Source organism: Camellia sinensis, chromosome 9 (assembly GCF_055761805.1).
Source record: "Camellia sinensis isolate YWXY chromosome 9, ASM5576180v1, whole genome shotgun sequence".
NCBI lineage: Eukaryota > Viridiplantae > Streptophyta > Magnoliopsida > Ericales > Theaceae > Camellia > Camellia sinensis.
The window spans coordinates 55,123,523-55,136,627 of NC_138969.1; the positions used below are offsets into that span (position 1 = coordinate 55,123,523).

The 13,105-nt window shown below is 38.6% G+C and overlaps 1 protein-coding gene across 1 annotated transcript; it reads left to right on the forward strand.

Annotated features, from left to right (window-relative positions):
* The first annotated feature begins 3,917 nt into the window (after positions 1-3,917).
* LOC114309867 (putative NAD(P)H dehydrogenase (quinone) FQR1-like 1) lies at positions 3,918-12,223 on the forward strand. The gene is made up of 4 exons (XM_028255736.2): positions 3,918-4,102; positions 10,497-10,590; positions 11,312-11,574; positions 11,680-12,223. The coding sequence occupies exons 1-4, from the start codon at positions 4,080-4,082 to the stop codon at positions 11,909-11,911; spliced, it is 612 nt and encodes a 203-aa protein (XP_028111537.2). The 5' UTR covers positions 3,918-4,079; the 3' UTR covers positions 11,912-12,223.
* The last annotated feature ends 882 nt before the right edge of the window (positions 12,224-13,105 follow it).

Genomic DNA, 13,105 nt, shown 5'->3' on the forward strand with positions numbered 1-13,105 from the left:
TGTGTGTCTGAATGTCATTGGCTCTTTATGCCATGTCGGCCCTCCTTGATGTCGACCATCCCACTCGGCCAACCTTGCGGTCGGTCCTCTTCGTGATCGGCCCTTTCACTCGGTTGCCCTGAGCAGTCGGACCACCTCTCGGTCGATTCACCCCCCTTGATCACCCATTCCGGTCGACCTCCATCCTGCCAATCCCTAACACACTCATAAACGTCATTAATATTCCCTTCGTTGGACTAAAGCTGCACTCGGGAATGGGGGACTACTGATATGTATAAGCCCATAAAGGCCACGAATCACCTATGGACAATCCAAGCCCATCACTTGGAGCCCAGTGCATAACCTAACTGGTGAGGTCCAGGACAGCTGGAGTCCAACATGGCATAAAGAGCCAATGACATTCAGACACACGGCAAGAGAAGGACGAGCCACATCAACAAACAAAGATCTGCAAAGTTATTGCCACTGCACATCACCATTAATGCAGCCCATCACAGCATTTATTACGACAACACCTCTCCGCCGGAACAGGACCCCCTTACCCTGAGCAAGGTAAGCTACAGCATAGGCTTTCGGCGAGGAGAGCTGGTCGGAAGGGACAGCGAAATGATTGCCAAAGGATATAAACGAACGTTGAAGACAAGAAAAAGGTTAAGCTTTCCATCTCTAATCTTTCTCCATATACTCTACTTCTCTTCCTAACTTGCTCGTCGGAGGGTTCACTGGGGGACTACCCCATTCCCCGTTGAACTTGTTTGCAGGTTATCCGGTGGGCTCGATCATTTGGGCTTGGGCTTGAGGAGCTTGGACCAGTTTGCTCCATTCACTGGGATAAACTATATCAACATTAGGTAAATTATATTATTGGTCTTTCTAATTTGAATAACATTTTACTTTAGTCTTTGTGGTTTTAGTTTGAACAAGATTCTTACTCTTCGAATTTCATTGCAATGTAATCCCTCCGTTATACTTTGTTAATATGTTGAATGTAAATATATATATATATATATAATTAGAATGATTAAAGTGAAATTCAAAAGAAACTATAGGGACTATAAAAATAATTTTGTTTGAATTTCACTTTAATCTCTCTAGTTTTACAAGTGATATTTTCTATTCAAAATTTTGACAATAAATAATGGAAGAATCGCATTACAACAAAATTAAAAATTTTAAATTTAAGATGTTCAAACTAAAACTATAAAGACTAAAATGATACTCTTCTTAAATTGTAAAAACTAATAGTATAATTTACCCTTAAATATTCGTAAGGCCTACTAATTCCATATGACAAAACAATAAAGGTTGTTTGGGGTGTCTTAAATAAATGCACTTTTTATCTTTTTAGATTAGAAAGTTGAAGAAAAAAATATGGATGTTTGGGTTAATTTTTTTATCTTTTTACGAAAAAATCTGTAATAAAAAATTATATAAATAAGTGTATAGGAGAAGTAAGTGTAATAGGCTATACGACACCTTTTCTGGGCATGTAGGAGATAAGAACATGATTGCCTCCTTCGCGGGCAACCATTTGGACTTGTTGTTCGGCCCGTGGGGGCCATCACGAGTCCCATTTTAATAATTTGAACCGTTCAATATGTAGAATTTGTCGAGTACTATATAATTACAAAAATCACATTGATCGGATATCGAAATCACATTGATCGGATTAGTTTTTGTTCACCCGTTAACTATAACACCTTCCCCTTTTTTTTATACAAAACTAATTTGATCATATAGTTAGCGATATCCGATCAACGTGATTTTTTACAGCCATATAATACTCAACGATTTCTACATATTGAACGGTTCAGATGATCAAAATGTGACCTGTGGTGGGCCCCACGAGCTGAAAAGCATAGTCTAAATGTTTGCCTGCGAAGGTGGCAATCATTTTTAGACTAATATAGCAAACCAATCACGCGGACAGCCCATAATTTTAGCAAAAAGTTGAATTGTATTTTTTTATATGTAAATTTAGTTTTTTTATATATTTTTTTTTGTAAATAGTGATAACTTTTTAACTTTTTAAATAATTTTTTTGACTTTTTATCTTTTTTTAAGACATGCCAAACCAGAGCTAAATAAATAAATCAACCGACCAACAGTTGATGTTAATATGTTATTCATGAACTTCTACTGCAATGGTGTCTAGAAACACCAGCTGACCTTTCCTTGAACTTTATAAATTTAACACTTCACGCGTTTCCCTAACAAATAATTATCTTTTGTTTTGGTAATATCTTAGGTTTTGTTTGGAATATGAGTTGATTTTTTGACTATTTTAATTTAGAATTAAAAAGTCTCATTTGGGATGGTCTTTTTAACTTTTTAAACTTTTGTGAGAAAAAAAGGTATGTCTTACTGATTTTTTAACTTACTTTGTTTTTTTTGTGACTATTTTAGCTTGATAACCCCTCAAACTCACATGCCAAACAAAGGCTAAGTGTATGCTTGTTTAATAATAAATAAATAAATCAAAAAATTCAAATAAATAAACATACAGCTACATAAGGCTTGTTTGAGAACTTGACTGTTTTAGTTGATTTTTTGACTATTTAACTATTTTAACTTAGCTAAAAAAATTGTGTTTGTGATGATAGTTGACCTTTTTGTGTAGTTGATTTAATCGTTGTAAAAGAAAAAAATAAAATGATTATAATTTGAATATAATATTTTGTCTTATTAACTATTTTAATTTATTTTATTTTTATTAACTATTTTAATCAAAAAATCATCAACCCATTTTCCTACACAGCCCATAGTATAGTGGACCCATAGTGTAGTGGAGCTATGTAATAATTTCTCCTTCTTACAAGTTAAAAAGAATCGAAGTAGCTGTTGTGCGTGAAATATAATAGTTCATTATTATGCAGTTGATGGAATCTATTTTTTATCCCACTTTTATGATCTGATACATTTTTTTGTAAGTTACATCGTGTATGACATATATCTTTAAAATTAAATTGATCCGATATCAGAGTAATTTAATTTTTTACAAAATGTACACTAAAAAAAGTAAATGACTATCCAAATAAAACCTGAAATGAATCTTATCAAATCGTTTTGACTACCCTGTAAGAAGCCCTACAGGTAACTCGGCAGAGGATCCGCACTCCTCATCAAACACATAACAACTGTTACGTTATGCTTTACGCGCAACCACCAATCCCAGTTCCCAAGTTACAAGCTGTTTATTTTGATATATTGGCAAACCCCCAAAATAGCATGTGAGAGGAACTGCCTTGGGGGTCCCAATTGTAACAACTCTAACCTAAGCTCTAAAGTCCAGGCTGCACTCTTCTCAAAATCAGTTATTCGGATGATAATATATATAATTGTTAGAATGAGCTTTTTAAGTATGGACAAAGCCTATCAAGAGTATGGGTTTAAATTTTCGTCCGTATGTGAATCAGTAACTTATCGCTATATGATTGAGTGACTATGTTATATAGCAATCACCTAATAAAAAATTAAATGTGAATTAAATAAAAACAACCCTTAGTGTTCATTATATTTTCTTTCAATTATTATTAAATATTATTAATATTATAGTGCCCTTTTCAGTGTTAATGTTATACATTTCGATTGCTCAAGTTTAAAAATTTATTTTACTTTTACCTTTCAAAATGGGATATTTGTACGATTTTTATAATTAAATGGTATAAATGTACTATTTGGAGTAAAATGTAATTAATCCCATTATTTATGAAAACATGATAATTAAGAGTTTGCCAAGTCGAAATAGAATCTGATTATTTTTTATTTTGACAAACAAAAAGCCAGTATTATGACCATAATGATGATGGGCATGACATCAACACTCCATTTTATGCCTAATTTCTTTTCTTTTTCTTTTTTTAATTTGAAGGTGACCCCACTAATTATGAAATTGGACCATTAATTATGATTATTTCAAAGCACTTAACTAACAAAGAACAAAGGCAGAGCTTTTGATTAATATTCACTTGCACTATAAATAGAGAAAAGTCTTCCCTCTCTTCCTTCATGAAATCTTCTGTCTAACATTGAACTCACCAAACTAAAGCTTGTAGAGTGAGAAACAGAACACTCTTCCAATGGCCACCAAAGTCTATATTGTGTATGCTTCTCTCTCTCTCCCTCTCTCTCTCTCTCTCTCTCTCTCTATATATATATATATATATATGCATATATTTGATTGTGTATAGCACTTTTCATTCTTGTTTTGTGTTATATGAGACTCTTTTTATGATAAATGGATCTGTGATTTGCATTTTTTTGATTTTTTTTTTCTTTTTTCTGTTGACTAGTCATGTGGAAATGACAGTGTGAACAATTCTAAAATTAGTTTGGAAGTTAAAAAAAGAAGTATTGTTTTCATTAGTGTTCTCCATTTAATCTTCTTGATTTTCTATAGTTTTGACTCAGATATATTAAATCTAAAGAACTCATTTGAACATTTTTGTTAGTCATTTGGTAAATGTTCAATTGAACATTTGGTAGCTCCAAAAATAGAGATCTCAACTTAATTTATTAATTCAGAATTATATATATACACACTTGGTATAGATGTCACGTTCTTTTAATTTTTTTAAAATACCCTCATGTAACTGCTCTGTATGCTGTAACTATTCAGTTCAAAGCCTCCTATAACTAATAAAATTCAGATTCGTATCAAAATTTGTAATCTATGCACACACCGCTAGTGTATATATTATATATTGGTACATTAGAGTCCGTAAACTGAATAAAAGGATACTCGAACCTTGACCTCTTAGTAAAGTGCAAGAGTTTTGCAACTGGGTAAGCCCCAATTGGTTTTTAGAAAAAGTAAAAAAAAAAAAATTACTAGTCTTTCAGATAAATAACAGAAAAATTCCAAAATATATTATTCTTAGCTACATGTTGGATCTTCATTTGTGATGGATCAATAGTAGAAACTAGAACAGAGAGACAGAGAGAGAAGAAATGGATATGAGTGGTGCAAAAGATTTGTTTCTAGACACTCGGTTGTGGTTGATGCCTAGGACCCAATTTGTGGTAGCTATTGTCCATTTGGTTATTTTCCATGTCAGATCATTTTTTTTCTTTCCCTCGAAAGTGGATATGATGTTGGTATATGTCTTTATAGTGATGCACTTTATGCTATGCCTCATGGTAATCTTCCTATCAATATTCAGTAGTAAAACTTAATCAACTGTGGCTGTACTTGGAAATTAAAGCTATTAATAGTGTTAGTGTATATTAGTGTATCATCATTGTGTTTGTTAGTGTAGTGTAGCATTATGTTAGTGTAGCATTATGTTAGTGTATATTAGTGTATCATCATTGTGTTTGTTAGTGTAGTGTAGCATTATGTTGGTGTAGCATTATGTTAGTGTAGTGTAGCATTATGTTAGTGTAGCATTATGTTAGTTATTTAATTGTTCAAACATTCAAGGCATCCTCTATAAATAGAGTGCCTTCTTTGTGTAATAAACATGTACAATTCATAGAAACAATTGTGCCTCTCTCTCTCTCTCTCCATTTGCTCATCTCTATCTTCTCTCACTTTCTCCAATTATTATTTCATGGTATCAGAGCACAGTGTTACATTTCTGGCAATTTGCGATTTTGGTGTTTAGTCCCATCCACAGCGGCACTACATCAAACCACTCGGAATTTCCTCACGATTCCAACGGCACCAAGCCCGGCCTCAGAAAACCTTTCACGGGCCCACACGCGCCGCCAGTGTCCACTGCGCGTCATCATTTCCGCCACTACTCTCACACGCGCCCGCACGCGCCATCCGTTGTTTCTCCCTTCCGACACGCGCCTACACGCGCCCACACGACCCGCGGCTGACGTCAGCCCTGCCTCTCCCGTACGCCGCGCCTGCTACTGTGCGCCTCTCGTGCGCCGTTTCATTACTGTGCACCCGCGTGCGCCGAATCCGCTACCGTGCACCGCGTCTGCGCCTACCGCTACCGTGCACCGCCACTTCCTGCTAACGTGCGCCGCTGACATATTTGCTGACATCATCTCTGTCCAGCATACCTTTCCTGGCTATTTTCGATACCAGACTACTGGTCTTGCCCACCAATATCAACTTCAGAACCAACTTCATCGCATGCGCCAAGAATCCACTCAGTCCATTAATGACTTCCTTTCTCAAATGTACTCTGTTTGGGATCAGCTTGCTCTTTCAGAACCAACTTGGTATACCCCTGAAGATGCTGTTTTATTTACTATCTATCGCAACCAGCAAAGGTTGGTGCATTTTCTTATGGCTCTTACTTCCTCCTTTGAGCCCGTACGTGCCTCTCTGCTTCATCGCCATCCATTGCCCACTCTTGAACAAGCAATTTCTGAGTTGCTATCAGAGGAGACGCGTCTCGGTACTTTTCAAACTCATCATGTGGACTCTGTTCTGGCCACTCCTTCGTACCGGCCATCATTTACCCCACGGACCACTACTTGCCTCTATTGTCAGAATCGGGGTCTTCCTTCAACCCATCTCCTGGTCAATTGCCCCGTCAGATCCTGCCGCTACTGCAACAAACTTGGTCCTGGTCATCTGCAACAGGATTGTTTTCGCAATCCATCCCGATCATCGTCCAATAGCCACTCCTCTCGCGGTGGCTCTGCCTGGGGAAGCTTTCATCGTTCCGGGAATCAGTCTCATCACACTGCTACTACTGCTTCTAGGAATCAGCCTCATCCCACTGCTGCTGCTGCTTCCGGGAATCAGTCTCCCCACACTGATGCTGTCACCTCTGCGGGGTTCTCTGAGTCGTCTGCTCCGTCTACCCCTCGCTTTTCTCCAACGGATGTAGAGGCCATGCTCAAACAACTTCTCTCCCCATCTGGTACACCTCCTCCTACTGCTTTGTCTGTAATCCCAGGTAACTCTTCTTGGTATTTTGACTCTGCCTGTTGTAATCATATGACCTCCAGTTCTACTATCTTTTCTTCCTTCTCTTCATCTCCTCATATTCCCTCAATACATACTGCTGATGGTTCCCTCATGTCTGTCCGTCATGTTGGTACTGTTTCCACCTATTCTTTATCTATCCCTCAAGTTTATCATATCCCTGCTCTTACCTTAAACCTTATTTCCATTGGTCAATTATGTGAACTTGGTCTAACTGTCACATTTTCTGCTACTGATTGTTTGGTACAGGACCCTCAGACGGGGCAGACTATTGGGATCGGCCGTAAGCATGGACGTCTCTATGAACTCATTCACCTTCATGTTCCTGCCTCTCCTCCGATTGCTGCTCCTACATCTACTTCCTCATTATCTCCCTTTCATCTTTGGCATTGTCGTTTAGGGCATATTTCTGTTAATCGCTTACGGTCTTTGGTTTCTAGTGGACAGTTGGGTCATGTAATTCCCGATAATTTCGATTGTATCCCCTGTCAACTTGCCAAACAACCTGCTTTATCATTTAATAAAAGTACTTCAGTTTCCCTTGCACCTTTTGATCTTATCCATTCCGATATTTGGGGGCCCTCCCCTACTACTACTATGGGGGGATCCCGCTATTTTGTTGTCTTTATTGATGATTTTTCCCGGTTTACTTGGCTTTTTCTCATGAAAACTAGGTCTGAACTTAAACACATTTATTATAGATTTGCCCAAATGGTCCACACCCAATTCTCCAAAACCATCAAAATTTTTCGCTCTGACAATGCTATGGAATATCGGGATTCTGATTTCCTTTCCTTTCTTCAGCATCATGGTACACTGCCTCATCGTTCTTGTGCTGGCACGTCCCAGCAAAATGGCCGTGCTGAACGGAAACATAGGCATATTCTTGACACTACTCGCGCCCTTCTTCTTTCTTCTTCCTGCCCTGAAAACTTTTGGGGGGAAGCTGCCCTCACTGCTGTTTACACTATCAACTGTGCTCCTTCTCCTGTCATCCATAATCAAACTCCCTTTGAACGTCTGCATGGCACTCCCCCTCCTTACGCCAATCTCCGGGTTTTTGGCTCTGCCTGCTTTGTTCTACTTCAATCCCATGAACACACCAAGCTTGAACCTCGTTCTCGTCTTTGTTGCTTTCTTGGGTATGGAATTGAACATAAAGGCTTTCGCTGTTGGGATCCTCTCTCTAAACGTCTTCGTATCTCCCGCCATGTCGTTTTCTGGGAGCACCAAATGTTTTCCTCGCTATCCTCTTTTCACTTGCCCGCACTCTCCACTACTGTACTGTTTACTAATCCTTCTGTAGATCTTTTCTCTGCTGATTTTGATACAGGTTCCTCCTCCATCGAGACGCCCTTGCTCACTCCTGATCCTGTCCAGCCTGCTCTCCCTGAAGGTCTACCTCTTATTGCCACACCTCCTTCTCCACCGGTTCTTCCTCCCACCGATCCTCCTACAGGTCGACCACGCCGGGTAACTCAACCTCCTATCCATCTTCGTGATTATATTGTTGGGTCTGCTGCCTTCTCTACTTATGAACCTACCTCCTATCGTGAGGCTTGTACTAATCCTCTTTGGCAGCAAGCTATGACCGATGAACTACAGGCCTTGGACAAAGCTCATACTTGGGATCTTGTTGATCTTCCTCCTGGCAAGACTGCCATTGGCTGCAAATGGGTTTACAAAATCAAAACACATTCTGATGGCTCTATTGAACGCTACAAAGCTCGTCTTGTTGCCAAGGGTTTCAACCAGGAATATGGTATTGATTATGAGGAGACATTCTCTCCTGTTGCTCGGCTAACCTCTGTTCGCAGTTTACTTGCTGTTGCTGCTGCTCGCCACTGGGGGCTCTTTCAGATGGATGTCAAAAATGCTTTCCTCAATGGTCATCTTATTGAGGAGGTCTACATGCAACCTCCACCTGGGTCCACTTTTCCCCCTCATCAGGTTTGCAAACTACAACGTGCTCTCTATGGCCTCAAGCAAGCACCTCGTGCTTGGTTTGCTACGTTCAGTTCTACCATTCATGATTTTGGGTTCACCTCTAGCTCCTATGACTCTGCTCTTTTTATCCGGACTACTTCTCATGGTACCACTCTTCTTCTTCTGTATGTGGATGATATGATTATCACTGGTAATGATGAAGCTGGTATTCTCCACCTCAAACAGTTTCTCCACCGCCAGTTTGAGATGAAGGACCTTGGTACTCTTAACTACTTCTTAGGCCTTGAAGTCTCTCATGATTCTACTGGTTCATATTTGTCCCAGGCCAAATATGCATCCGATCTTCTGGCTCGTGCTGGTCTGACTGATTGCAAAACTACCTCTACTCCAGTTGATCCTCAGATTCGTCTCACTCCTCTCGATGGGACTCTTCTCTCTGATGCTACTCTTTATCGCCAACTCGTCGGCAGCCTTGTCTATCTCACAGTAACTCGTCCTGACATTGCCTATGCTGTTCACATTGTCAGTCAGTACATGTCGGCTCCTCGCACTCCCCACTATACTGCTCTACTCCGCATCCTTCGATACCTCAAAGGCACTCTGTTCCATGGTCTTCACTTCTCTGCTTCCTCCTCTCTTGAACTGCGTGCCTTTTCCGATGCTGATTGGGCTGGGGATCCTACGGATCGACGCTCCACCACGGGATTCTGCTTCTTCTTAGGGGACTCTCTTCTTGCTTGGCGTAGCAAAAAACAATCCCTCACTGCCCGCTCTAGCACCGAAGCTGAATACCGAGCTCTTGCTGATACTACTCAGGAACTTCTCTGGCTTCGCTGGCTCCTTGCTGATATGGGTGTTTCTTCTTCTGATCCTACCCCTCTCTATTGTGACAATCAGAGTGCCATTCAGATTGCTCACAATGATGTTTTTCATGATCGCACCAAACATATTGAGATTGATTGTCATTTCATTCGCCAGCATGTTACCTGTGGTACTGTTCGTCTTCTCCCTATCGCTTCCGTCGATCAACCCGCTGATATCTTCACTAAGGCTCATCCTCCTGGCCGCTTCAATGATCTTGTTTCCAAACTCAACTTGGTTGATGCTTTCCCTCCTTGAGTTTGCGGGGGGATGTTAGTGTATATTAGTGTATCATCATTGTGTTTGTTAGTGTAGTGTAGCATTATGTTAGTGATGTTAGTGTATATTAGTGTATCATCATTGTGTTTGTTAGTGTAGTGTAGCATTATGTTAGTGTAGCATTATGTTAGTGTATATTAGTGTATCATCATTGTGTTTGTTAGTGTAGTGTAGCATTATGTTGGTGTAGCATTATGTTAGTGTAGTGTAGCATTATGTTAGTGTAGCATTATGTTAGTTATTTAATTGTTCAAACATTCAAGGCATCCTCTATAAATAGAGTGCCTTCTTTGTGTAATAAACATGTACAATTCATAGAAACAATTGTGCCTCTCTCTCTCTCTCTCCATTTGCTCATCTCTATCTTCTCTCACTTTCTCCAATTATTATTTCAAATAGGATATCGCGTAAATTTGTTGTTTTCTACTGTTGGTTTGATCTATTTTGCTATTTTTTTTTTTTTTTTTTTATACACTATGGGTTAATGAAGATATGCATTTTATTGTTGATGTAGTTACTACTCGATGTACGGACATGTCGAAAGACTCGCAGAAGAGATAAAGAAAGGAGCTGCTTCTGTTGAAGGAGTTGAGACTAAACTATGGCAGGTCTGTGCTTTTCTTTGTATTCATCTGTTAGCCTAGTCAACTATGTTTTAGTTTGTGTTCTTTTAAATTTCTTTAAATGATTGTTAGAGAAAACATTTCACAGTTTGAGTGAATAGATCATGGATCATTTCTTGATTTGTGCATATCATTATTGCATAGGGACTGTGCTAATTTTCTCTGTATGCTAACACCTTCACGAGTTCTTAAACTTTTGTTGTCAAAATTTTCAGACATGTTAAAATTTTGTTGTTGAAAAAGAAGTATAGAACAATGTTGATTACCTAGATATAGTTCTAGACAGCACCAAAAGATTATCATGCAAAGCAAGACTGTAAATTAGAATGAAGTTCCATGCTTATTTACATTGGTGGCGAAATTGAACAGATGTCGGAAACTATGGTTAGTCTGTGCTTTTCTCTGCATTCATCACTTAGTTTTGTCAACAATGTTTTAATTAAGTAAACAAATTATTATTACTATAGTTTTTTATTATTTATTAAATGACTATTAGAGAAAACATTGCTTGTTAGATAGTTTGGATGGAGAGATCTTGTTTCAGAACAATGTTGATTACCCAGATAAATTTTTGTCACATTTCCCTTTTCTTTTTCTTTTCCTGTCCAAATCCCTCCTCAAATCTTAGATCCAAACACAGCTTAAGACTCTGTAATTGGAAACAAGTTCCGTGATTATGTATATATGTGACCAAATGGAATACCAGGTGTCGGAAACATTGCCTGATGAGGTTCTAGCAAAGATGAACGCACCACCAAAGGGTGATGCGCCGGTCATTACACCCAACGAGCTTGCAGAGGCAGATGGGCTTATTTTTGGCTTCCCCACTAGATTTGGAATGATGGCTGCCCAATTCAAAGCATTTTTGGATTCAACCGGAGGTCTATGGAAAACTCAACAGCTTGCTGGAAAGCCCGCAGGCATCTTCTACAGCACCGGATCTCAAGGTGGTGGTCAAGAGACTACAGCGTAAGTTCTAATCTTTCAAAGAAATTTCACATTCTCATTCATCGTACAATTTGAAATTCAGAAATGAAAAAGGACTCATCTTATGAAATTTCTTATACCACACAGATTAACAGCCATTACTCAGCTTGTTCACCACGGAATGATCTTTGTGCCTATTGGCTACACATTTGGAGCCGGCATGTTCGAAATGGAGAAGGTGAAGGGTGGTAGCCCTTATGGAGCTGGAACGTTTGCCGGGGATGGCTCGAGGCAGCCTTCGGAGCTTGAACTCGAGCAAGCTTTCTACCAAGGAAAGTACATTGCTGGCATTGCTAAGAAACTCAAGGGATCGGCTTGAATTTTCTCTTGCCATAACCCCATTGTTGGCATTCTATACTTGCAATTTTTCTTTTGAATTTCAATTAGTATCAATTGTGAAATCATGCTTTTTTATGACTCGGTATCCAGCCGTTGGACCGACTAATCCGAGGGACCAATTCCACCGTTCACTAGCTGGAGGGGCCGATAAGTATCTTAATTTCCTTGCATTACTTCCTCTGTTATTGTTGATTTTGAACTTCTCTTTGTATTAGAGCATTCACAGCACATCAGAAATGCTCTTGTTCATTACTTCCTATAACATTAGATGAATGTTTATAAGTTTGAGAAATATGTGAAGGGCATGATTGTTTCCTATAAGAATATAATTGTCCAATTGCCATCTAAAAGGTTCCCACAAATCTAATTCAGCTATGAGAAAGGTTTTAAATATCAACCGTTGCGTATCGTATTGGTTGATATATCAGCCAATATTGTCTGTTATTCGTTGATATCGGTCGATATATAACCATATCACCGACGCTAATACATATCCTGGTACTTTTATTCAAAATTGTAGATATGAGAAAATGGAGTTCAATGCAAGATGAATCACAAGTCCAAGAGAAATTGGAAAAACTAGACACAAAAGTGGAAAATGATAGATGGAGATGTAATAGATAAGTATTGAAAAGAGGATTTATTAGAGTGATGCAACCGACTTTATTAAGGAAAAGTGACATGCAAGCTTGGCACCTATTTTTTGACTTTATCAATGATGGTATGAAAAATATCCCTCCTATGACTAACATTGTCAAGCTCAAAACCCAAATATACCTTGACTGAGGAGAGTTGTATAGACTTGAGGAGGGAGACAACAATAAAATAAAATAAATCCAAGGGGTATTGGTACTGACCAAAAGACTAGATTTATGAAAATTAATTATTTAACCAAACATAAGACCATAAGTGTCAAGGATTTGCTTCAAATTCTGGAAATAATCATCTGATTTTAGATAAAAAGAAAGAAAACTATAATCTACAAAAGGAAGATAAGTAATTTGGGAGTTGTCCTAGAAATATTTACTCCATCAAGGCGGCCTTGATTTTGCATAGAAATTATTAGCATGACGGACAAGAAATTAGAGCTTCTCCAATGAATATATAGAACTCTCGCTATTCCCAAAAAAATAAGTTCCTAAATCACATCTTCAATTGTAAGGTAAAACCATTG

Coding starts and splice junctions, on each gene's coding strand:
- LOC114309867 (XM_028255736.2), top strand. CDS start 4,080: ATGGCCACCAAAGTCTATATTGT. Junction 4,103..10,496: donor GCCACCAAAGTCTATATTGT/GTATGCTTCTCT, acceptor TTGTTGATGTAG/TTACTACTCGATGTACGGAC. Junction 11,575..11,679: donor GGTGGTCAAGAGACTACAGC/GTAAGTTCTAAT, acceptor TATACCACACAG/ATTAACAGCCATTACTCAGC.